The 26,006-nt window shown below is 40.7% G+C and overlaps 1 protein-coding gene across 9 annotated transcripts in view; it reads left to right on the forward strand.

The window, feature by feature from the left end:
- ABA3 (molybdenum cofactor sulfurase (LOS5) (ABA3)) overlaps positions 1–26,006 on the forward strand; it is a 100,431-nt gene that overhangs the window by 10,993 nt on the left and 63,432 nt on the right. For 8 of the 9 annotated variants that reach the window (XR_009439457.2, XM_059587771.2, XM_059587772.2 and 5 more), the window contains exons 3-8: positions 3,369–3,427; positions 4,732–4,892; positions 10,456–10,610; positions 12,043–12,169; positions 25,452–25,554; positions 25,639–25,684. Coding sequence is in view for 8 of the 9 variants with exons in the window: in XM_059587771.2 (XP_059443754.2) it covers positions 3,369–3,427; positions 4,732–4,892; positions 10,456–10,610; positions 12,043–12,169; positions 25,452–25,554; positions 25,639–25,684 (651 nt within the window). In the remaining variant the exon portion in view is untranslated. The remainder of the gene's footprint in view (positions 1–3,368; positions 3,428–4,731; positions 4,893–10,455; positions 10,611–12,042; positions 12,170–25,451; positions 25,555–25,638; positions 25,685–26,006) is intronic. The other variant, XM_059587775.2, reaches the window with a different exon arrangement.

A 26,006-nucleotide genomic window follows, 5' to 3' on the forward strand; every position in this document is an offset into this window, starting at 1 on the left:
GGAGGGTTTTGTGGATAAAGTGCGCAGCTGGTGGGACTCGTATCATTTTCAGGGTACTCTGAGTTTCATTCTTTCTAAGAAGATGCAAGCTTTAAAGTGGGATATTAGAAGATAGAATGACCAAGATTTTGGCAATGTGGGGGTTTATATTAAGACTCATATGAAAGATCTTAAAGCTTTGGATAGGGTGGAGGAAGAGAGAGGTCTAACCACAAAAGAGGTTGAGAGGAAAAGGGTGCTCACAAGCAAGCTAGAACTCTCCCTCCTTCAAGAAGAAATCAGTTGGAGGCAAAAATTTAGGATCTGTTGGTTGAAAGAGGGCGACAAGTGTTCTTCCATCGGATAGCTAATGCCAACCGAAGACAGAATTATATTGAGTCTTTGAACATTAATGGCACTACTACTTCTGATCAAGAGGCTATTAGAAATCATATCACTCGCTTTTATGAGACGCTCTTCACGGAGACTTAGTTGGAGACCGAGGTTGGATAATCTTCATTTCGACATGTTGGAGGTGAATGAGTCTTCTAGTCTGGAAGCCCCTTTCGAGGAAAGGGAGGTGTGGGAGGTGATTAAAAAAATGGATAGGGACAAGGCTCTAGGTCCGGATGGCTTTTCTATGGCTTTCTTCCAGGATTGCTGGGAGGTGATCAAAAAGAACACCATGGCTGTTTTTGCGGAGTTCTATGATCGAGGTAAATTCGAAAAAAGCCTCAATGCTATGTTTATTGCCCTTATTCCCCAAGTCGCATGGGGCTTCCAATCTGAAGGATTTCCGCCCCATTAGCCTTGTGGGGGGGGGGGGACTTCTAAGATTATTGCGAAGGTTTTAGCCAATAGAATGAGGGGAGTCATGAATCGGGTCATCTCCAATCCGCAGAACGCCTTTGTCAAAGGTAGACACATTTTGGGTTCGGTGCTTATTGCCAATGAGTGTTTGGATAGCCGTTTCAGATATGGGGATCCCGGCCTCTTATGCAAGTTGGATATGAAGAAGGCTTATGATCACATGAACTGGAAGTTTTTGCTCTACTTATTAAGAAGGTGCGGTTTTGGTGAGAAATGGTGCTCATGGATTGAACATTGTATCTCGTTGGTGCGGTTCTCGGTGTTGATCAATGGCTCTCCTTCCAGTTTCTTTGAGAGTTTGCGGGGGGTAAGACAAGGTGACCCCCTTTCGCTTTTCTTGTTCATTATAGTCATGGAGGCGTTCAGTAGGATGATTGATGCTTCTATTAGTAGGGGTTTCTTTAATGGCTTCTATGTGGGTGCTAGAGAGCCTGAGCGGGTAACTATTTCTCATCTTCTTTTTGCTGATGATACACTGGTTTTTTGTGGGGCTGCTCCTGATCAAGTTAGATTTATTAAAGCCCTCATTATTGGCTTCGAGGTGGTCTCAGGATTAAAAGTAAATTGAGCTAAATCTATTTTGGTCCCAGTCGGTGGTTTGGTGGAGTCGGGTGAGTTGGCTGGTATTCTGGGTTGTGGCACTAGCTCTCTACCTGTGAAGTATCTGGGTCTTCCGCTAGGGGCTTCGTTCAAGCTGTTGGCTATTTGGGATGATATGTTGGAGAAAATTGCTAGAAGGTTGGCCCCTTGGAAGCGCTCATATTTGTCCACTGGAGCGAGGCTCACGCTCATAAAAAGTACCTTATCCAATCTTCCCACTTATTTTTTGTCCCTCTTCCCCATTCCTGTTTCCGTGGCGAATCTCATTGAGAAGATTCAAAGGGACTTCTTATGGGGGGGGTGTTCAAGGAAGAGCCTAAGTTCCATTTGGTCAGTTGGAATGAGGTTTGTTCTCCGATTGCTGAGGGTGGTCTAGGGATTTGGAGCTTGCGTCTTTTTAATCAAGCTCTGTTGCGAGGAAGAAGCTTGGTGGAGAAATATTTTGGTGGCAAAGTATGGGGTGCATTGGGGTGGTTGGCGTTCTAAAGTCCCTCGTGGATCGCATGGGGTGGGGTTATGGAAACACATTTGTAGGGGTTGGAGGTCGTTTCAGTTCCATTTCAGATTGGATCCTGGTTCGGGTGGGAAAGTCAAATTTTGGGAGGATTTATGGTGTGGCGAGATGCCCCTCAAGGATGCTTTTCCATGCCTTTTTAACATTGCTAGCAATAAGGATGCTTCCATTGCGGATATTCGGGAGTGCATAAATGGGATGGTTCACTAGAATGTTACTTTTACTCGCAGAATTCATGATTGGGAGAGATGGTTTTAGCCTCTTTCTTCTCGTTCTTGTATTCATTATCTATTCGTGGGGTAGGGGAGGACTAGATGTGGTGGATCCCTTCGAGAAAACGGAAGTTTGAGGTTCGCTCTTTTTATAGGATGCTTGCCTCCAAAGATTCCAATCACTTCCCTTGTAAAAGTATTTGGCGCACCAAGGCTCCTTCGAGAGTGGCGTTTTTTGTGTGGTCGGCCGCCCTTGGGAAATCACTCACTCTGGATAATGTTCGGAAAAAAGGTATTGTTGTGAATCGGATGGGGAGTCTGTGGATCATCTCTTTCTTCATTGTGGGGTTGCGCGCAAGTTGTGGGATGTTATTTTCTCCCACTTCAATTTATGCTGGGTTATGCCTAGAAGTGTTAAGGAGATGTTTGCTAGTTGGTGGTTGGGCGGTAGAACTCGTAGTGTCGTGGTTTGGAAGATGGTTCTCCTGTGTCTTTTATGGTGCCTTTGGAAGGAAAGGAATGCGACATGCTTCGAGGATTTGTCGAGGAACCTTGAGGACCTTGTTCATTTCTTTTTGTACACGCTCTTCACATGGACTGCAGACTGGCTTGCTCCTTTAGTGATTAATTTTCTTAATTTTCTCTTTATGTTCTCTTCTTCTTTCTCCCCCACTTAGCTGCTCTCTTGTATACTCCCTGTGTACTTGGGTTCCGCCTCTCTGCACTCTTTAATGCATTATTACTTATAAAAAAAAAAAAGGAATGCCATGAGGAAAAGAATAAAGAAAATGATAAAAAGAAAGAAGACATGTATGCGGTTAGGAGAGATGTGATTGCCACATGTTACACGAGTAGCATGGCTCTAGATAGAATTGAACCAAGTTGATGGGATAGAGTTGAATACACAAATTGTGCAACTCACACAATAGTGCCCTATATTTACTAAAACTACCGAAAAAAGGAAAAAACTAGCAAAATATAATCATGACCAAGTAGAAGTTAGAATATGGTTTTTATTGGCTTCCATTATTTGAAATCAATCACTAGTGAGGTAATTAGTTTTGGTAAGCAATAGATGCATTTGTTTCCCATGGTTACTTTTTTGTTACTTTTTATTTTTTTCTGACCATATTTGTATGTTTGGGTGTTGATGCTTGTATTTCGTCAAGTGGGATTCCTTAATCTAAAATTAGATAGCCAAAGTGACTACAGCTCCACTACTTGTGGCATCATGAAGGAGGCTCGCCAACAGGTACTATATATTATCTTTAGCAGCCTATTGTGTCTGGTCATGATGTTTTGTCTCAGAATCCAGCTTTATCATAAAATTTCTTAAAAGGGTTAAATTCATTTTACTCCCTGAAGTTTCAGGGGTTTTTCAATTCGAATCCCAATGTTTAAAAATTGGCAATGTACTCCCTAATGTTTCAAAAATTTTCAACTCAGACCCTCCGTTACTAATTTTCGTCTAATTGGATGGAAATCATCCTATGTGCGTCTCACGTGGGATTTTGATGCCCTCTATTCCAATTTTGCCTTCATTAAAACCTATGAAATTGCGTAATTATTCTCAATTTCATAGGTTTTAATGAGAGTAATTACATAATTTTATAGGTTTTAATGAGGGCAAAATTGGAATAGAAGGCATCAAAATCCCATGTAAGACGCATGTGGGATGATTTCCATCCAATTAGACGGAAATTAGTAACGGAGGGTTTGAGTTGTAAATTTTTGAAACATTAGGGAGTTACATTGCTAATTTTTAAGCCTTGGGATTTGAATTGAAAAACCCTTGAAACTTCAGGGGGGTAAAGTGAATTTTTCCCTTCTTAAAATATTTCATAAAGTTCATTGTCAAAGTTAGCCGTAGACATTAATGGATAGTTTGTGTATAAGATTCATTTTCAGAGTTATGTAAAGAATTTTTTTTTTTTTGATGAATAATTCATTTCATTGGTGAGCACAGAGGGACGCGACCCTAATACACATGATGTATACAAAGAAAGTCCCCCTTAAATGCTAAACGAAGAACAAGAATCCACAAATTTAGAAAACTTAGAAAATTGAGAGATATTATACGCCACAATCCAACTAAAATGTGATTTGACTAGGATATTCTTGAGCTCTCCCCTTGTCTTCTTACATTCTTCAAAACATCTAGCATTCTACTTTCTCATATACTCGACATTAAGCACAACACGGCTATCCTCCACACATCTAGAATTGAGCATCTACCCACTTGACCTTGCTAACAATCTAACACCTATACCACCCTTGTAGGCATAACCTAATGGACTCCGAATAGGGTACAAATCGCACTCCATGATGCTCTTGCCACTTCGCAATGGAGTAAAAGATGATTAATAGATTCTCTGCTCCTCCTACACATGCAACGCCATTTCACCACTATGACTCCTCTCTTTCTTAGAGTTAACTGAAGAAATTGATGGATAATTTGTATATAGAAGTCATGTTTCAATTTTCCTAGATAGTGCTCATGACTATTTATTTCCGTGTTTCATGAGTTCTTGAATGGCCTGTTGTGAGTTCATACAGGTCCTTGATTATTTTAATGCTTCCCCAAAGGACTACAAGTGCATATTCACTTCTGGGGCAACTGCAGCATTAAAGCTGGTTGGGGAGGCCTTTCCATGGAGCCACCAGAGCAGTTTTATGTACACGATGGAGAATCACAATAGTGTACTCGGGATCAGAGAGTATCCTATAGTAGCTTGCCTTGTTCACCATATAGTTGGATAGGGTTAGGCACATTTTCTTTCATGCTTTTGAGTATTTTCTATGTATTTTTACTTCAACTCTTAGTTAATTAATTCATTGTTGAATCTTCCTAAATCTGCTCATATCTTCCATGTTAATGCTGGCCATCTCATTGATGTGGGCTCTCTCTTACTAAAATCATAACAGTAGTGACACCTCGTTGATCTTAGTAATTAGTATCTGTGCATTTTCTTGTTTGATAAGCTTGATCAATATTACTAAATTGGAACATTGTTACTACTCTGGGCCTCCAGCAATTAGGTGTTGCCTCTGATTTTGATTAGCTGTTCATATCTATGTGAGTTGCCCCCTGTTGGTAGGAAGATACGAAGACAGTTTCAAAACTACAGAGTCTTTTTTTTTTTTTGATAAGTAAAAGTCATTGTATAAAAAGCGCAAGGGGCGCAACCCATGTACACAGGAAGTATACAAAAGAGCCCACTACACGAGCTTTAAACTGAAAAGGACGCACATAAATCTATAAATTCCGTAAGCGTTGAAGCTTGCGAAGAAGACCCCAATATCCTCCAAGAGAAGAGAATTTGTAGGACCCTTTGCTTCAATTCTGTATTGCCCATTTCATGATCCTCAAAGCTCCGCGCATTCCTTTCTCTCCATAAGGACCACATTACACACAAAGGAGCCATCCTCCAAATGTGCACGGCTGATCGCTTTCCCCTTTGCCCTCTCCAACTTCCCAAACATTCCTTCAAACTCCTCGGCATCACCCACGTTATACCAAATAGCTGGAGTATCATATTCCATACCTCTACAGCAACTTCACAATGCACTAAAAGGTGATCAATAGATTCGCCACTCTTCTTGCACATACAACACCATTCTGTCACAATGATGTTCTTTTTTCGTAGGTTGTCCAATGTTAAAATTTTCCCCACAACCGCTGTCCAAACGAAAAAAGCCACCCTCGGAGGAGCTTTACTCTTCCAAATAAGCTTCCACGGACCATCCACCGGGGCTGGATTTAACTTCACCTTGTAGAAAGACTTCACCTCAAAAATTTTCCTCTTCGAGGGAAACCAACAAATTTTATCTACCCCACCTTGCCTTACCTGTTGTGAATACAGCAATTCGAAGAAACTTGAAACCTCCTCCAATTCCCAATCATGAACAGGTCGAGTAAATCTTACATTCCAATATATAGCTCCATTTACCCTCTCCATATTCTCCTCTACCCATACCTCCTTACCACATGCAATATTGAACAAGGCGGGAAACAAATTCTGCAGAGGTGCCTCCCCACACCACACATCCTGCCAAAACAACACACGAGACCCGGTTCCCACCTCGAATCGTACATGTTGCTTAAACTCATCCCACCCCCTTCGGATACTTTTCCACAATCCCACCCCATGTGACCCTCCTACCTCCTTGGTACACCAATCACCCCTCATCACCTCATATTTTGTCTCCACTAATTTCCTCCACCATGTATCTCTTTCATGTGCAAATCTCTACAGCCATTTACCCAATAAAGCTTGATTGAATTGTATCAAATTCTTTACCCCTAATCCCCCCGCCTCCATAGGCATGCAAATGTTGGACCAACGGACCAAATGGAATTTGAACTCATCTCCGACACCTCCCCATAGAAAGTCTCTTTGTATTTTTTCGATCCGTTTCGCCACACTCACTGGAATTTGAAACAACGATAAATAGTATGTGGGTATACTAGATAGCGTACTCTTGATCAACGTTAATCTCCCCCCCTTGGATAGATACATTCACTTCCACCCCGCCAATTTCATCTCCAACTTCTCTATGACCTTATTCCATATAGAGGGGTCCTTATTATGAGCCCCCAAAGGCAGCCCCAAATATATAAATGGTATTGAATCCACACCACATCCAAGTATACTTGCCAATCCTTCTACATCTTCCACCATCCCTATAGGAGCAATCACAGACTTTGCTAAATTTATTTTCAACCCCGCAACCGCTTCAAAGCACAACAACAAACAGCTCAAATTCCGAAGTTGTTCCACCTTTGGCTCACAAAAGATAATAGTATCATCAGCAAAAAGTAAATGCGACACTTCCATTACCTCATCAAACCGCGAACCCACCGAGAAACCAGCCATAAGCTCTCTCTCCACCATTGCCTTCATCATCCTACTAAAAGCCTCCATCACCAACACAAATAAAAGAGGGGACAAAGGATCCCCTTGTCTCACTCCCCGAGAACTACCAAAAAAATCTGCCGGTGTTCCATTAATGAGCACTGAAAATCGTACAGTAGAGACACAATGGTGAATCCATGCTCTCCACCTTTCCCCGAACCCACATCTCTCCAACATGTATAATAGAAAATCCCAGTTGACATGATCATAAGCCTTCTCCAAATCCAATTTGCAAATAAGACCCGGCTCCCCCGATCGAATCCGACTATCCACACATTCGTTCGCCATTAAAACAGAATCTAAAATTTGCCTGCCTGGTATAAAAGCATTTTGGGTTTGTGATACAAGCTTCCCCATTACGGAGTTCATCCGACTAACCAACACCTTTGAGATTATTTTATACACTCCGCTTACCAGGCTAATAGGTCGAAAATCCTTTATGTCCACCGCCCCAGCTTTCTTTGGGATAAGTGCCACAAAAGTAGCATTAATGCTCTTCTCGAATTTACCACTATCATGGAATTCCTTGAAAACTGCCATCAAATCCTCCTTAAGGACCTTCCAACATTTCTGATAGAACGCCATAGTAAAACCATCCGGTCCAGGTGCCTTATCACCCTACAAATTCCTCACCACCACCCAAATCTCCTCTTCCTCAAAATCTCTCTCCAGCCACATTCTCTCCCCTTCCTCAATAGAGTTAATATGTTCCATCAGAGGATCTAATAATGAGGTTGGTCTCGCCTGACACTGCTCAGAATATAACGCTTTATAAAAATGTACAATGTGCTCCTGTATAGCTACCAGATCCTCGGTCCTTCTCCCACCCACCATCATTGCCGCAACCATGTTATTTCTCTTGTGTGAGTTTGCCAACCTATGAAAGAACTTCGTATTCCGATCGCCCTCTTTTAGCCACAATGCTCTAGATTTCTGCCTCCAACTCATTTCTTCGTGTAAGAGTGTCTTCTCTAACTTTTGAGAGCATTCATCTCGCCGAATCGTCTCCTCGTCCGTTAATTCTCTACTTTCTATTATTCTGTCCAGCCCACCCAAAGCCTCCTCCAACTCCTTTTTACGTTTGCCTATGTCGCCGAAAATCTCCACATTCCATTTTTTGAGGTCCCCTTTCAAAGCTTTCAACTTACGGGCCAGCACATAACTAGGATTACCTTCGAAGGAATAGGAATTCCACCAATTCTTTACCTGCTCCACGAACCCCTCCGCTTGTAACCACATGTTTTCGAACCTGAATGGTATCCGACCCCTTCTTCCAGCTCCACACTCCAATATCACTGGAAAGTGGTCTGATAATACTCTAGGCAATCTTTTTTGGCATACATCTGGATAGTGTTCCTCCCATTCTGTAGAGATCAAAAATCTATCAAGTCTGGACCCTGCACGCCTATTAGACCATGTGATCCGCCCTCCTACCATTGGAAGGTTGATAAGCCCATGCTCGAAGATGAAATCAACGAAATCGGTCATTGTTTGTGTTTGTCTTGTAGCCCGTAATCTTTCTCCAGGATTGCACACGATATTAAAGTCCCCTCCCACACACCAAGGTCGATCCCACACATTCATTACACCTCCCAGTTCATCCCAAAAATTGCTTCGGATACTAGCATCAGTTGGTCCATACACACCCGCAAAAGCCCATTCAAAATTTTCCGTAACACTTCTGAAGACACAGGCTACTACAAAATGCCCTACACATTCCTCAACTTTCTCCACCACTCGTCTATCCCACATTAACAAAATACCTCCAGATGCACCCATAGCTCTCAAGTACAACCACCCAACATGATTACACCCCCACACACTCCGAATCACCTCCATATTGATAACCTCCATTTTTGTCTCCTGTAGACACACAATATCCGCTTTCCACTCTCTTAGTCTCCGCCTAATTTTTGCTCTTTTCTCCGGCTCATTCATACCTTGCACATTCTATGAAATTATTTTTGGCTTCATTGACAAGATTTTCCAGCCCTCCCGTTGCCATTCTCGTTTCGCGATCCTTTCACATCATAGTTCACTGTGCTTTCCAGTCGCTTTAATTCCCGACTAACTCGATTCCCCACTTTAGCAATCCCCGGGTGTCCACTGCCCCTTCGCCCATTTGCTCGATTGTTCTCGATGACAGTAAACATTGCCAGCAACTCCTCCTCATGCCCATCGCACTTGAGGCCCAATTCTTGGCAAAATTCTAACACCCGTTCTAGGACCCAATCCGGGGTAGACTCTTGTAGCAGGAACCCAGGATTTATGTTACTCTATCTAGATGAAGCAGAATGGAAAATTTGTGGCATCGGTTACTACTTCTAAGTTAAATTGTTTATGTTACTTCTTACTAGGGCCAAGTGAGCAAAGCCACTCATGAGTAGGTAGAAGCTTGCTTAGTAAGGCTTCGTGTATTTTTGATTATTTGATAAATAAACAAGCTCAAGCTTGATTTATAGGCTTATTTAATGAAAAGCAGGCTTGAGCAAGGAAAAGCTCGGCTTGACTGGGCTTTTTTTTTTTTTTTTTAATAAGTAATTAAATCTCAATAGAAAGTACAAAGAACTGCAACCTGTACATACATGAAGTATACAGGAGAGATGGTTGAAAGGGAGTTCTTTTGTCTTGAGATGTTTCATTTCTTGAAGTGGCTTTTTTGTGCATTCATGGGAAGGAGACAATTGTTTTTTTTTTTTATAAGTAATAATGCATTAAAGAGCGTAGAGGGGAGACAATTGTTTTGATTGTGAGTAATTGCTAAACTATATTATGTATGTATGTATTGTGAATAGGCAACACATGTATACACGTATATGTATCAAATACATATTTTATGTATGTATACATCTATGCATCTAGGTATGGTGTCTTCAAGTGAAGGGCAGTCTACAATCACAATTTTAACAACTCAGGAAATCCAAAACAGAAGGGAAATCTTTATGGACTGCTATTATTTTATATTCCAGAAGTTTAGGTGGTGCAGGATAATATACTTGTAGAATATATGAATAGAATACAAAAGGTGTTGTGGCATGTTAAACATCCTGTTAACACTCATGAAGTTCATTTAATGAACTGGAGTGCACAGTTTTATACGACAACTTGCTTGAGTCACTTCTGAAACGATAGAGCATGGTATGCTAAAATATGTGTATGACCTTGGATATGGTGCTAATCTGGTCTTTCTGCTCAGTGGTTGCCTTTTTTATTATCTTTAGTTTCAAGTAAAACCTTGGTTCTGTCCCGTTTAGATGAATTTTTTAATAAATGTGACAGTTTCTGAATGATTTCACGCAATCGCCCGGCCCCCCTCCCCACCCCTTCTATAATTCCATAGCTGCCAATCCTTATTAAAATTTAGATATGCTCTTGGTCAAGGAGCTGCAGCCTTTGCAATAGATATTGAAGAGACTCTGCATCATGTAGCATCAAGAAGCACTGTAGTGCCTGTCAGGGTATCCCAGCACCAAATACAAAGGAGAAGTGAAGCAAGATTCCTTGAGAAGGAGCCAACAGGTAACTTGGAGCCAACAGATTTTTGCCCCTACTACCTATGTGTGGCTTCTCTTGTATACTTCTTGTGTAAATGGGGGCGCCTTACACTTTTAATAATATCTCGATTAATTATCAAAAATCTAGTGTTCCATCTCTAGTTTTACAGGCAATGGTTTATGAGCCAATGACAGACTTTTTTACATGGTTGTAGTGATTCTTATGGTCTTAAATGGTTTGTGAATTATGGATATAATGATGATAGTTCTTCTTAGGGTCTTTTGAGATATCCAAACCATAATGGGCTCTTGTGGCATAAGTTCCTCTTATGGCATGAGTTTGGAACTTAGGTGACTCGTATAAACATGGCTACTGTAATGACATCTATTGTTGCAGTAGGTGAAGTATTAGATGAGCTAAGTTTGTGCCCTTCAAACTTCCAATTTTTTTATCTCAAAATATCATTTAGGGAATTAATTTCTTATTCTTCTTTCTCTCTCTCTCTCTCTCTCACACACACGTGCACATATTTTTTGTCTTTGTCATTTCCTGGTAGTTGCTTAGTCTATCTCTTGTGAGAGTTCTTTGAGAAAGTTTACTTGCTTTCCAGAAATGATGGTTTTGTTCTTTTCCCATCAGAAAATTTAGTTTTGGAAACTTTTTTTTTTTTTCCTTTTCTTTGCTTAATATCTGCCCTATTGAGATCCTGTTAACTTACTTCATTTCCCATCTGCATGGAACTATTATTCAACTATTCCTTGACAGGGGAGGAGATGTACTTGAACCTTAGCTTCTCCTCTTAGATGGCAAATATCTGCCCCCTTTTGATAAAATAATTTGCAACTGTTCTTGTGCTTAATTCCTAGTTTATTTTATTGTTGTTTTGGTTTTGTTTTGAGCCTTGTTTATTTGTTAGGAAGTCTTGTACCATGATTTGAGTTTTTTGATTTTTAGTTGAAAGTTGTTATTTGTAGGTGTGAATCATAGAAGGCTCGAGTGAGACTATAACATATCCCTATTCTTTATTCTCGTTCTTGATCTTAGACTCCTGCCCTGCTCGAGTTTTCATGCCATGATTGACCTATCTTTAACTTAAATCTCATCCTGAAAACCTTACCCTCTGTTACAGATTGTAAAGTTACATTTATTAACTTACTAGGGTATTATATTATATTTTAGTTAGCGGGATAAACAAACTACTATAATGAGTAATGTTACTCTTCACACCCATTTTACACCGGTTGACGTGGTGTGTTTTAAGTGGCTTTTCATGTCGGCCACTTAAAAAAGAAGAAGAAGAAAGCTGCTTAAAACACACCACGTTAGTGGGTGTGAAATAGGTGTAATAAATGTGTGTGAAGAGTAGCATTGCTCTGCTATATACCTGAAATTGATGGACACATTCATATATTTGAGACTCTCACTTTAGCTTTATGATGTATTTTATGTAATGCAGGTGACACATATAACTTATTTGCCTTTCCCTCAGAGTGCAATTTCTCAGGCTTGAGATTTAGCCTTGACTTAGTGAAGATTATTAAGGAAGATTCAGAAAGAATCTTGGAAGGCTCTCCGATTTGCAAGTATATAACTCATACCATGTTATGCATTCCTATTTTAACTTTGTCCACTTTCTATTATTGCCGTACTAGTTTCGTTTGTATAAAATAACACATGTTGTAGTTGTTGTAAATAGCAATTTTTAATTATGATGTCCCTAATAAGATAACTTGTGTTTGAGCAAAATGATCTAACATGGGTGTAGCTTTTGATGGATGGAGTTAACGCCGGTCAGTATGTGATTTGTAAGTATGTTATTTGATGTACCCGGCACAAAAATCTCTGGAAAACAAGATAAAAAATGAAAACAGTTATAATAATCACGTGTATTGTGTGTTGTGTCCATGTTCTAGAAGGTATGTGATCTGTCCTAGTTTAGAATATTGGACAAAGCTTCTAAAAATTGAAATGAATGAATGACAGATGGGGATGGTAATTAAGCCCTCGCATGTGTAAGCGGAGAGAAGAATCTATAGATCATCTTCTTCACTGCGAAGAGGCACAAGACTTATGGAGTGCGATCTTTACTCTTTTTGACGTCACACGGGTTATGCCTGAAAGGGTGTCAGATCTGTTAGCTTGTTGGAGAGGTTGGGTGGGTAATCGTTTAGTTATGGATGTGTGGAGAATAGCCTTGTTGTGCTTAATGTGGATCATATGGAGAGAGCGGAATGCAAGATGTTATGAAGACCATGAAAAGTTGCAGGACGAGCTCAAAAACATTTTGGTCAAATCCCTTTTCAATTGGTTGGGGGCTTCCAATTTTTCTACTGTCTCAATTTGTGGAATTTTGTTCTTCTTTTCACCTTTATTGGGGCCTTACTTTGTATGCATCATGTGTACTAGGATTGTGACCCTCTGCTTCTGAAATGATTTATTTATCAAAAAAGAAAAATTAATTAAGTCCTCTTTCGTAAAAAACCTTACATAATATCCATACCAAATTTGTTTTCTAAAATATGGTCTACGTTCAATGTGGGATCTAATCTGCACCCTCATGGGCTATTTCAGTTGCTAATAGTCTTATTTTTATATTTCTTGGCATCAGAAAGTTGCTCTTCTTTTATGTTTTGGGTCTTGAGTAGTTTTCTACTTGGTTTAGTAGTTCTTTCTCTTTTTGTTTAGTAATCCTAGTCTTTGAAGGAAAAGTATTATGAATATAGTACATAAAGGTTTTTATATAATCTATCGAATCCGCAGATAGATAGGGTTCAATATCTTAAGATTTTCTTAAAAATCTTTGAGAGTGTAACTTCCTTCTCCTTTCTAGGTGCAATTGCTTAGGAGACCTTGGTGTATTTCTCTTGGGTTTATATTTTTTTACTCCCCCCCCAATCAATCTAACGTTTTTCTATTGTTAAGAGTTTCTTAGGGTTAAAAGAGTTTGTTGGTGACAAGAATTTGTTATAGGGTTATTTTATATGTGTGTGTGTCTCTTGCGAGCGGCGGTTTGGACACGTTGATTGTGCGCCTTATCGGCGATGGTATTGGGGTTGCCGATGTTGGCTCCAGGTTTGGCAGCAGCGCGTTTTTTCTTTTTCCTCCCAGTACGCGGGAGCCTAATCACGCCGAAGTTGGGTCTGCGGGTTTGGGTTCGGTTTTGGGTTCTGCATCGGAGGCAGTTTTCTTGTCAAAGACAGCTTAGGTCAGGCAGATTACTCCCGTGAGTACTCCTGTTTCTCGTGTGAGTACAAAGTTTGATCGTATCCCTGCATCAGAAAAAGGGTTGCTTCATCGGGGGTTTTTAGGTTCTAGTAATGCTTCTCCTTCTTTGCCTGCGATGAAGGAGGCTTCATTGTCAATTAAAGGTGTTAAGATTGTCATCGAAGAATCACAGGTTTGTTCTTCTTCGAAGAAGCATGTGGCTGAACTGGGTTTGAGACTCAGTGAACCTTTTCCGTGCATGTCGGAGGGTGGTGCTCCAATTTACTCCTCTAGATCCAAATCTCAAATAGGGTATACCCGGAGAGTGAAGGAGAAGATTGCTTAGCAGCTGCATAAGAACAAGGAATTGTTTGCTGAGGTTGTGGCGGAAACTGCGGAGAAGGGGGTGGAGAACTATTCGGAGGTGGTACAAGATGCAGTGAAATTCGCCTCCATTATGGGTTTGTCTTGTGGTGAAGGAGGTGATGAGAAAAGTCTTTTGAATCTTTTTTCGAATATTGAAGAGGAGCGGGAGTCCTATACCCCAAAGGTAAAAGGGAAGAAGGAACTCAAGAATTTAGAATGCTTCATCAATTATGAGGCTAGAGGGAGACTTTCTCCAGAGAGGTGCCAGCACCGGCGGGGTTGTGTTGGGACAAAAAACGCACTTTCCTTTTCTCCAGAGGTGCATTAGGGGCTTTGGGTTTTTAGGGCTGGTGTTGGGCTAGTGTGGGCGTTAGTCTTTGAGTCTTTTTCTTTGGTTTTACCGTTTGACTCTGGCTACTTGTTGGGTTTTTGGGTTGGGTCTTCTTGGGTTTTGCCTTTGGGTTTTAAGTTGGGTTACCTATGTATACTTTTTGTGTACTTAGAGGCCCATTGCGCTTTTTTCTTTATATATACAATATTACTTATAAAAAAAAAAAAGTTTGTGTGTATTATGAGGTAAGAGAGGTTACATAGAAACACATAGCCTCTTCTTGTTCTACTTTTCTTCCCATGCAACCATACAACATGGTATTAGAGCATAGGGTTTGATTACATCCCACACCCTTTCACTACTTTCGCTCTCGTTTGCCTTTTCTTCCTTCTAGTTTTTTTTTTTTCCTCCTTTTTATTTATTTATTTAATTTTATTTTTTCTACTGATTGAAGTATTGAAAACTTATGAACTTTGGGCTTCATGCTCGTGATTGGGGGTAGATGGCAACGATATCCCCGTCTTCAATGGTTTGTTGTCGTTGTCATCCCCTCTGTGAACTTTGTCTTCATTGGTGGTTTTGGTGTAACTAGTAGAATTGGTATTGCGGTTGCTACACTATGATTTCTACCCTGTATAGAAACAATTAATCAAGGTGTATGGTTGTGTTAGTCAGAGGTCTCTGTGGTGGTTGGTGACATCAACGGTGGCTGGAGAGTGTTGCAGTGGCCATGTACGTCAATGGCAGGTTGGGTTATCTTGCTTCGTGATTGTTGATTAGCTCTGAGGCGGTTGTAGTTAGTGTCCCCGGTGAGTTTTGATCGTGTCCGACAAGGTTTGATTGCCGCCGACAAGTTATTGGAGACGAGGACCCTTCTTTGGGTTCTGGTGTTCGCTATTCCTTATCAATATTAAGAATATCCTTAACTTATAAAAAAAAAAAAAATATTAAGAATATCCTTATTGAGGATAAGAATTACTTTGGTTTAGTTTAATTTTTTTTAAGTGTTCTTCAGCCAGTTCTGGCTGGTTTTTTGTGTTTCTTGACTGGTTCAAGGTTGTTCGTAGTGGTTTCCAGTGATGATTCGGGAGGCATTGCTTGATTGAAATTGTTTTTGTAGCAAAGGTTTCAAACAAAAGATTTGGGAAAACTTAGATATTTTCTTGGGATTGGAGTTGCTAGATCTTAGGCTGGTATGAATTTATTTTAGAAAAAGTATGTACTTGATTTGTTAGAAGAGATGGGTATTTTGGGTGTTTGTCCTGTTGACATTTCAATGGATCCTAATCAGAAATTATTAGGATGAAGGGCAATTATTTGAAGATCCTGATAGGTATTGTTGTCTAGTTGGAAAATTGAATCTTACTATTAACATGCGAGTAATCTCATATGCAGTTAGTGTTGTTAGTCAATTCTTGGAGGCTTCTAGGGTTTCACATTTGGAAGTTGTTACTCGTATTATTCATTATTTGAAAAGAGCTCGTGGTCTTGGGATATTGTATAGACTGAATGGACACTGGGCAGAAGGTTTTACTGATGCAGATTGTGCAGGTTCTCCTTCAGATAGATGATCTACTACATGATATTGTACATTTTTAGGCGAGAAATTGGTCACTTGGAGAAGTAAGAAACAAACAGTTGTGACACATTCAAGTGCCAAAGCAGAATACAGGCAGTGGCTCATGTTACCATAGAGTTGACGTGGTTACTACCATTTTCTCCAAGAGATTGGATGCTCAACTCCTACTCCTATTCCAATGTTTTGTGATAACCTGGTTGCTTTACACATTGCCTAACCAGGTTTTCATGAAACGACCAAGCATATTGAGGTTGGTTGTCATTTTATTCAAAGTAAGATACATAGTGGAGATGTATCTCTACCATTTGTGAAGTCTAGAGATTAGTTAGCTGATATGTTTACAAAATCCTTATGTCGAAAAGAATTTTGAGTTTATTTGTTTCAGCTTGAGGGAGAGTGTTAGAAGAGTTTCTTAGGATTAAAAGAGTATGTTGATGGTAGGAATTTGTTACAGGGGTATTTTGGTCTTTGTATTGCATTTTACAATATATATATATATATATATATATATATATATATATATATATATAATATATATATATTATGAGGTGAGAGAGGTTACCAAGAAAAACAGCCTTTTCTTCCTCTAGTATTTTTCCCATGCGAACCCTACTACAACTATCAAACAGCCATCCATCAAATTCATTCAAGATTCTATCTGTTTTTATAATCTAACCATCCCTAGGTACTTAAACATCAAACCCCATCCTAGAAGTTTTCAAGATCTTATCAGGAAACATAATCTAGTTCTGAATTTCTAGTGCATTGACTTTGCATTGGAGTAAGTTCTGCCTTGATTATTTCACATAGTGGGAGTTCTTATCAGAGTGGATTGACTTGGGAAGAGGGTGAAAAACTTTTTTTTTTGATAAGTAATGATGATATAAAAAGCACAAAGGGGCGCAACCCATATACATGGGAAGTATACACAGAGAGCACCTAGGAGGGAGAGAAATGAAAAAGAAAATCAGAGAAACTAATCACTAAAGGAGCTAGCCAAGCAGCCGTCCAAGAGTAAAGAGTAAAGAGTAAAGAAGAAAAAATGAGTCAATTCCTCTATGGTCCTAGTGGAATTATCAAAACATCTAGCATTTCTTTCATTCCAAATACACCACATAAGACACAGAGGAATCATCTTCCACACAACCGCACTTCGAGAACGCCCTCCCGACCGCTAGCTATCAAACAAGGCCCTCACCCCACAAGGCATGACCCAATGCAACTCAAACCGCTTAAAAATCATGTGCCAAAGAGCACTTGCAAGCTCACAGTGGAGAAGAAGATGATCAACTTACTCTCCGGTCTTCTTGCAAATACAATACCACTCCACTACTACTATGTTCCTCTTGCGCAGTGTATCATGAGTCAGAATTTTGCCTAGGGCCGCAGTCCACCCGAAAAAAGCCACTCGCTGAGGCGCCTTAGTTCGTCAGATGCTCTTCCAAGGGAACTCCTCTTGATTAGATATGGACAAGGCCTTGTAGAACGATTTTACCTCGAACTTGCCCTTCTTGGACGAAGACCGGCAAATACGGTCAACACTGCCTAGGGAAACCTTGCAAGAATACAACCGATCAAAGAAAGGAGAAACCAAATCCACCTCCCAATCTTGAACCGATCGAACAAAAATGACATCCCACTCAACAACCCCGTTCCTCCCGATAAAATTATCCTTCACCCAAGCTTCTTTATGTCTGGCGATATTGAATAAGGACGGGAAGACTTGCTTCAAAGAAATGTCCCCACACCAAATATCATGCCAGAATCGAACTTTCGAGCCCTCCCCCACCTCAAACCGAATACCTTTGGCAAAAAAATTCCACCCTTTACGAATATGCTTCCATAGACCCACACCATGAGAACCCGAGACCTCCTTCGTGCACCACCCACCTTCTTGGTCTTCATACTTAGCTTTGATCAACTTACACCAAAGAGCCCCGTTCTCATTTGCGTATCTCCAAAGCCATTTCCCCAAAAGAGCTTGATTAAACTGGTGCAACTTCCGAATGTCAAGACCTCCGTATCGTAGAGGGCGGCAGACTTGATTCCAACTCACAAGATGCAACTTGGGCTCATCTCCCATTCCACCCCACAAGAAATCTCTTTGGACTTTCTCAATCCTTTTAGCTACACTAACAGGAATCGGAAACAGAGACAAAAAGTAAGTCGGAAGATTAGCCAAAGTGCTCTTAATGAGAGTTAAACGACCTCCTTTAGAAAGATACATTCTCTTCCACCCTGCCATCTGACGCTCCATCTTTTCGATCACTTCATTCCACATAACCGTATCCTTATACATCGCCCCAAGAGGGAGACTCAAATACTTCATAGGCAACTCGGCAACACTACACCCAAGGATATTAGCTAAAACCCCAATGTTCTCCACCTCACCAATGGCCACAATCTTTGACTTTCCAAGATTCACTCTCAAACCCGAAACAGCTTCAAAACATAAGAGAATGAGACGAACATACCGGATTTTTGCTTGATAGAATCTTCACAAAAAATCAAAGTATCATCCGCAAATAAGGAATGGGAGACCATTAATTCCGACAAGGCCCTATTTCCCACTGAGAAATCAGTCAGAAGGCCTTGGTCAACCGTTGCATTCGCCATCTTACTCAAAGCCTCCATAACAAGCACAAACAATAACGGGGAGAGAGGATCCCCTTGCTGGATTCCCCTCGAACTGTTAAAAAACCCTTCCGGAGAACCGTTCATAAGAATGGAGAATCTTACCGTCTTAATACACCACTCTATCCAAGCCCTCCACCTCTTGCCAAAACCACATCTATGCAGTAAATACAGCACAAAATCCCAGTTTACATCGTCATAGGCCTTCTCCAAATCCAATTTACAAAGAAAACCTGGCACCCCTGATTTCATGCGACTATCGACACATTCATTTGCAATGAGACCGGAATCTAGGATTTGCCGACCCCCAATAAAAGCATTTTGAGAATAGGAAATGACCTTACCCAAAACCGTTTTCATCCTATTGGCAAGAACCTTAGCCACAATTTTATACACCCCTCCCACCAGGCTAATGGGCCGAAAGTCCTTCATCTCCACCGCATCCGCCTTTTTCGGAATCAAGGAAATAAAAGTTGCATTCAAGCTCTTCACTAATTGACGTCTACGATGGAACTCTGCGAAAACCGCCATAACATCTTGTTTGATAATACCCCAGCAAGCTTGAAAGAAAGCCATAGAAAAGCCATCTGGACCCGGAGCCTTATCACCCTCCATGCCTTTTACCACCTCCCAAACCTCATTTTCCTCAAAATCTCTTTGTAACCACCTATTATCCTCCTCCTCGATGGACAAAAAGGGCTGGTTATCCATTCTAGGGCGCCAAGTGCTTTGTTCCGAATAAAGGCTTTGGTAATACTGCACTATGTGATCTTTTACCTCAGCTGGATCTCCGGATAAGACGCCATTGATACGGAGCACTTCTACACGGTTATACCTTCGATGAGAATTAGCCATCTTGTGAAAAAAGCGAGTATTTCGATCCCCCTCCTTGAGCCACAAAGCTCTAGATTTTTGGCGCCAATGAATTTCTTCACACAACAAGGTATTCTCCAAATCTTTCACCTTGTCCGCCTTCCGGATCTTCTCCTCCTGATCTAAGCCTCTCGACTCTGCCAACTCATCCAACTCCTGGATACCTCCCAACAACTCCTTCTTTTTCCTCCCAATATCCCCAAAAACCTCCTCATTCCACTTTTTCAAGTCCCTTTTAAGGGATTTCAGTTTATTAGCAAGCACAAAACTAGGTAAGCCCTCAAACGAATACGACCCCCACCAAGAAGCAACCTTATGAACAAAACCCTCTGCTTTAAGCCACATATTTTCAAATTTAAAACCCTTCTTACCTCCACGAGGAGTCCCACAGTCCAGTAATAAAGGGAAGTGATCGGAAAGCAGACGTTGAAGTCTTCTTTGTGATACTGTTGGGTAGTGATCTTCTCAGTCCGAGGATAGCAAGAGCCGGTCAATCCTTGACCAACTCTCATTTTCTTGATTATTGGACCAGGTAAATTGACCCCCCATCATCGGAATATTCACCAAATTATTCTTTGAAATGAAGTCCGAGAAAGCCATCATGCTCGAAGAATAATAAGAATCACTGGAACGCTCACTAGGAAAGCGTGCAATGTTAAAATCCCAGCCAAAACACCAAGGGACCTCCCACACCCTCACCAAACCGGTCAGCTCTTCCCAAAGTGCTCTTCTCTCCACTTCCTCATTAGGCCCATACACTTCCCCAAACGCCCAAACCCAACTATCCTCCACATTTTGGAAAGAGCAAGCCAAAGTGAAAAGCCCCACACAGACCTCCTTACACTCTACTACCCTCCTATCCTACATCATTAACATCCCCCCCCCGACGAACCAATAGAGCCTTTAAACTTCCACCCCACATGTTGACCTCCCCAAAGACTATGTATCACCTCTCGGGTGATAGTCTCCATCTTAGTCTCAATCAAACACACTATATCTACCTTCCATTCTTTCAAAAGACCCCTAATGCGCAACCTTTTTTTGAGTGCATTCAACCCTCTCACATTCCATGCTACGATGTTAAGCTTCATGATCCACCAAAGCGACCCTCTCACATTCCTCAATCTCTTCAAGTCCCTTAGGTGCAGGGATAAAGGTAGAAACACCTCCCAAATCAGAATCGTACTGCATTCTTGAAGCTTCAATAGCTTTGAACAAACCCTCCAAGTCCTCCTTTTTCCCCTCATCAGAAACACCAATTTTTGGACAAAATTTGAGGCAGTTTTCAACTACCCAGCTGGAAGAGATCGTGTCTGATCCTAAATCCTCCAAACCTACTGTTTCAGAAATTTTATCCCCATCCATACTTGAATCAGACTCAAAAGACTCCAATTCTGAAGTTCGATCCAATTCTTGTCCAGGTTGAATCAGTGGACCCAAACTCATTTCCTCCCCCCGACAAGACTGCTGAGCCCAGCCCCCCTGCCATCTCAACCTTCCAGTGAGAGGGACTCCCCCTCAGAAACTGTCGTGTGGCCAAAAACGAACCCTTCCCAGCCTCGCTGGTCTCCAAAATCCTCTCCGGTGTCCTCTGATGATCCTCTGACGACTCTCCTCTGATGATCCCCCGACGACAAAATCGTCTCCGGCACCCTCTGTGAATTTTCCGGCGTCGGTCCAAGGATCCCCTTCAACTGCCTAGACGCCGCAACCGAGGCTTCTAACGAACCCATCAAAGTCACGTCCCTTCTCTGCCGGCCATCCTTCCTCCTCCTATAAGTCATCAGAGATTTCTCTTTGCCAGTGGGCTGAAACTCCTCCACCGGGCTTCTGGGAATATGGATTGAGTTCTCTCCGACCAAGAGATCGTTAACACCCCCCACAGAAGTGCCGATAGACACCCTGGGAATCCTAGCTGTCGCTGACCCAGTCCCCCTTCCCCCTGTTATCACTCTGTCGGTCGACGACAAACACGCCGGAGAAGGCATTAGAAGTCGCGACCCAGTCGTGACTTTCTCCGAGGCCGGTGTAGAAACCAACCCAGCTTGAGAGGCTTGAGCTGGGCTAAAACCATAACGCACTGCAGAAGCCACGACACCTTTGGGCTTAAACATAACCTTTTTCTTCACCCTCAGTCTGCTGTTGGCCTTTATAATTTTCCCTCCCGGCCCAAATTTCTCCTTCTCTTTCAAAAACAGCCTTCCACTGATCCACATCTTCCTTATCTCCCGGCCCAAGCCCACTAGACTTCATCTGAGTAATCACCCTATCGATCTTAGACATACCCACGTCACATTCCCTCTTCAGACGTCTCAAACACTCCGTCACGTTGAGGAGCTCAATGCCTACCTCAGAGTAGGTCTGCCCAGCATGGTATCCCATCTCCTCCTGTCCCTTCATGCGATCAGGGATTGACATCGGCTCAGAGTTCTTCGCCGGCTTTGCTGACCTCTCCGGAGCTATAGGCATTATCTCCACGCAACCGCCAGATTTCGTACCAATCACGCCACCCACTACCAGACCTCGAGTAGACTTCGCCGGCCAGGACGATGTCGTCGGAGCCATAACAGATTCCAACGGAAACCCCCCCGCGCCTCCCTGAGCCGTCGCTGGAACCTGGGTCTTCTTTGGACCTAAGGTCTTCTTGTCAAACGTATTCCCTCGCCGCCCCTGTTCTTGACAGACTTTGCATACTTCCTGGGTTGCCTTCGATGACAGTCTCACTGTCTCCTCATAGCTTCTCTGCTTCTTTACCTCTTTTTCTCCCTTTTCTCCCCTAATCTCTCTATACTCACTGATCACACAGTGTTCACGAAGAGATGAGTTAGCTGCTTGTATTTCCTTGGTGAAACGAACCCACCCAAAACCATGACGTCCTTCAGAGATGATGATCGAGCCACACCGTCTTCTTCCATCGAATTCCTCCACTGTCAAGAAGCAGCCATGCCTGTTGGAACACTTCTGAGCAATAATTCTAGGGTATCCAGCTCTAGATTGATCCCAGAAAACTTCAGAGTTGTCCACTGCCACCAGATCATCCACTATTCGCGGCTAGCTCATCCTTTTTCAGAAAGATGGACCTTTTGAATCTATTGCTCCTCTAAAAAATTCTCACCCCTGATGCCCCTACCAGAGGGTGAAAAACTGATGAAGAAATTATTCTATCTGGTTTTCAAGATGATCTTGACCATAGAGGGAGTTCTTATCAGAGTGGATTGACTTGGGAAGAGGGTGAAAAACTTCTGAGGAAGAAATTATTCTATCTGGTTTTCAAGATGATCTTGACCATCTCTTGGAAAATGTGTTTTGTGTGTGGATTGATTATGCAAGGAAATGTAAGAATTATTTCTTAATTGAGGAATAGTTGAAAGTTAATGTATGATTATTTCTTGATTGAAGAGTGAGCTGAGATCTAACATAAAAAAAGAGATCTCTCATGTTCATTTAAGAAGATCTTGAAGATGCTAAGGAATGGCTATGCAGTTTGACATATGCATAAAGTCTATAAAAAAGATCTACAATTTTCCATTCCATTCTAAATATAGTCTTTGAATTGCCAAAATTGTATGCAAGAAGTCCTGGAAAACAGTAGTAGAAAGTGGAAAAGTATAAACAAGGAACTAAACTGCCACTAGAGGAAGTTAGAAAGCCAGAACAGCATGTGAGCGAGTCAGAAATGCACGCAAGAAAGCTTGAAAAGCAAGAAGAACCAGCAGTAGAGCTCAAACGGCAAGCTGAATGGCCTAAACATGAACCGGGGGAGTCAGTGTAGCGTGCTGGAAAATTAAAGGCAGAAGCTTTTGATGAGAAGAAAGCTACTGAATTGCTTAATGACAGATTAAACATGAGAGTGAAGAAAAAGGGGTCAAATCCACTGTTGCAGGAAAAGAAATCGATTAACCTGCTACTGTTCAGCATTTTATGGTGTCAAGTACATCTCATCTACCCGCACATATTATTCGAGAACAAGAAGAAAAGAGGATGGTGTGACGAAAGAAGAGATTAAAGAGGTCGAGGCTGGGATTGCTGGATATGTTGTTTAAAGGGAGCTATTGAATGGGAATGCTATCACAATTCAAGTTCAAAATAATTTCTACAACACAATCTTTACAAGGAACAATCCCAACTTTGATTTTGTCTTCCCTGACCAATTGAATGATTTGGTTGAAAAGCACTATCCAATTATCTTCATTTTTAGCTCCACTTAAGATGGTGAAGTGGGGTCAAACTTGGCCTTGTGGTCTTGTTCCAAGGATGCAAAGAAATTGAAAAGCTCGATTATAAAGCACCTCAAAACACAGGGTGTGTTTGTTTTAACTAGGGGAGAATGATGCAGCCAGAAAAAAGTTCATGTAAAAACAAGTCCAAAGATGAATATACGTATTGATGTCCCGACTATAGAAGAGTTCTTGAATATGTGCTCTTTGTATATTCCGTAGGGGTTTACTTGTATATATTTTTGCATTAGTGTTGCGCTCCTCTGCCCTTTTTCAGTAATATTTATATTAATTATGACAAAATGAATTTACGCAAAAATAAAAATAAAATTATTGTCTAGTTTCAATGTGGGATCTGATTGGCACCCATATTTTATGTACTAATTGGTCTTATTTTTATGGTTCTTTGCATTAGAAAGTTGTTGGTCAGTTCTAATTAAATATTAGTAAGGTGGGGTTAATTTGGTAATTTCTAGATTGGTTGGAATGGGCTGTACCAGAGGCCTTGGAGTTTTCTTTTGTGTTTTAGGTCTTTTTTCTATTTTGTTTTGGTAGTTTCCTACCTGCTTTTGTAATTTCTTTTATTTGAAATCTCTTTCTAGGAAAAGGATTAAGAATAACCTATATAAAGGTTATGATTTAATCTGTCAAATTCATAAAGAGATTGAGTTCTTTTAAAATATTAATTAAATGATTAAATTCACAATTTTCTATAAGCTTAATCTTTTAGGACAACCGATAGTTTAACATGGTATTATAGCAGAGGTCTTGAGTTTGAACCTGAACTTTAAAGTTTACTCCTCATTTCAATTAAATATTTCACAAGTTGGGCCCTCACTTATAAAGGAGAAGTTTGAAAGTTTGAGCCCATACTGGAAAGTGAGTGTTAGAATATTAATTAGATGATTAAATTTACAATTTCCTATAAGCTTACGCTTTTGTGATAACTGGTGATTTAATAAGTTAAATAAAATGTCAATATCTTTTCTTAGTGTTTTGAGGGTGAGATTGCCTTCTTCCTAGGCATGATTGTGATTATGATTATTTTAGAAACCTAGGTATGATGCCTAGATGATCTTTTGTTTTTTGAATATTCCTGTCTAGGTTTGTTGTGCTGTCACAATGAGTGCAAACTATCGATAATTTGGTTCTTGCATTTTTCTTTGTAATTGAAAAGAAGACTTAAAAGGCACCTAAAATTGTGAGATTAAGTTACGAGCTAAATTTAAGAAGAGGAGATGATTTGGCTTGCTGAGATCATGCATAATTCGAGTGGAACAAAAACTTCATATAGCTTTTATAGCCACAAATCTAATCAACCCCTTTTTGCAGAATCTCTGATCATGGTGTGCATGCCAACAAATGCTTCAAACTTCAGTTTGAAATGTCGTATGTGACTGTTAGCATATTTTATTATTATTGTTGCTGCATCTGGGTGCCAGAAAAGATAGCTCTTTGCTGGTTTGCTGGTTCCTCAAATCACTGATTTCAATGATTTTGAATATCAGTTAAAAAATTCAATTTTTCTATTCTTATGTTATGACAGTGGGCGCTGGACCAGAAAAGATAGCTCTTTGCTGGTTTGCTCCTCAAATCAGTGATTTCAATGATTTTGAATATCAGTTACAGAATGCAATTTTTCTCTTCTTATGTTCTGACAGTGGGCGCTGGATGGTACTGATTGATGCGGCAAAAGGATGTTCAACCAACCCGCTAGATTTATCAAAGCATCCTGCAGATTTTGTTGTTGTCTCCTTCTATAAGGTGTGTATGTAAGTGCAAAATTCATCAGTTAGAAACTACTACATTAAGGTATTGATTTTTTGTCTCCATATTGTTTTTGTAAAGCTATTTGGCTATCCAACTGGACTTGGAGCTCTCATTGCCCGAAATGGTAAGCATTTGATGCTGAAAGATTGATATTATTTTGAAAGTATCATGTGATCGTGGTTTAAAAGGCTTTTGTGTTTATTATGTGATTATTCTCCCATATACTGCATAAGTTTTTTTTTTTGGGATGATCACAACATAACTTATGCAGTATATGTTGTTATACTGCATAAGTTGTTACATTGCTTTTTATGCACCAGACATAGATGTATTTTTTTTTTTTGATAAGTAACGTTGTATATATTAAAAGCGCAGAGGAGCGCAAACCTATTACACATGGAGTATAAAAAGAGAGTGCCTAGTTAGAAGGAGAGAAAAGAATAAGA

The sequence above is a fragment of the Corylus avellana genome, chromosome 3, assembly GCF_965113065.1.
Source record: "Corylus avellana chromosome 3, dhCorAvel1.hap1.2, whole genome shotgun sequence".
Taxonomy (NCBI): Eukaryota; Viridiplantae; Streptophyta; class Magnoliopsida; order Fagales; family Betulaceae; genus Corylus; species Corylus avellana.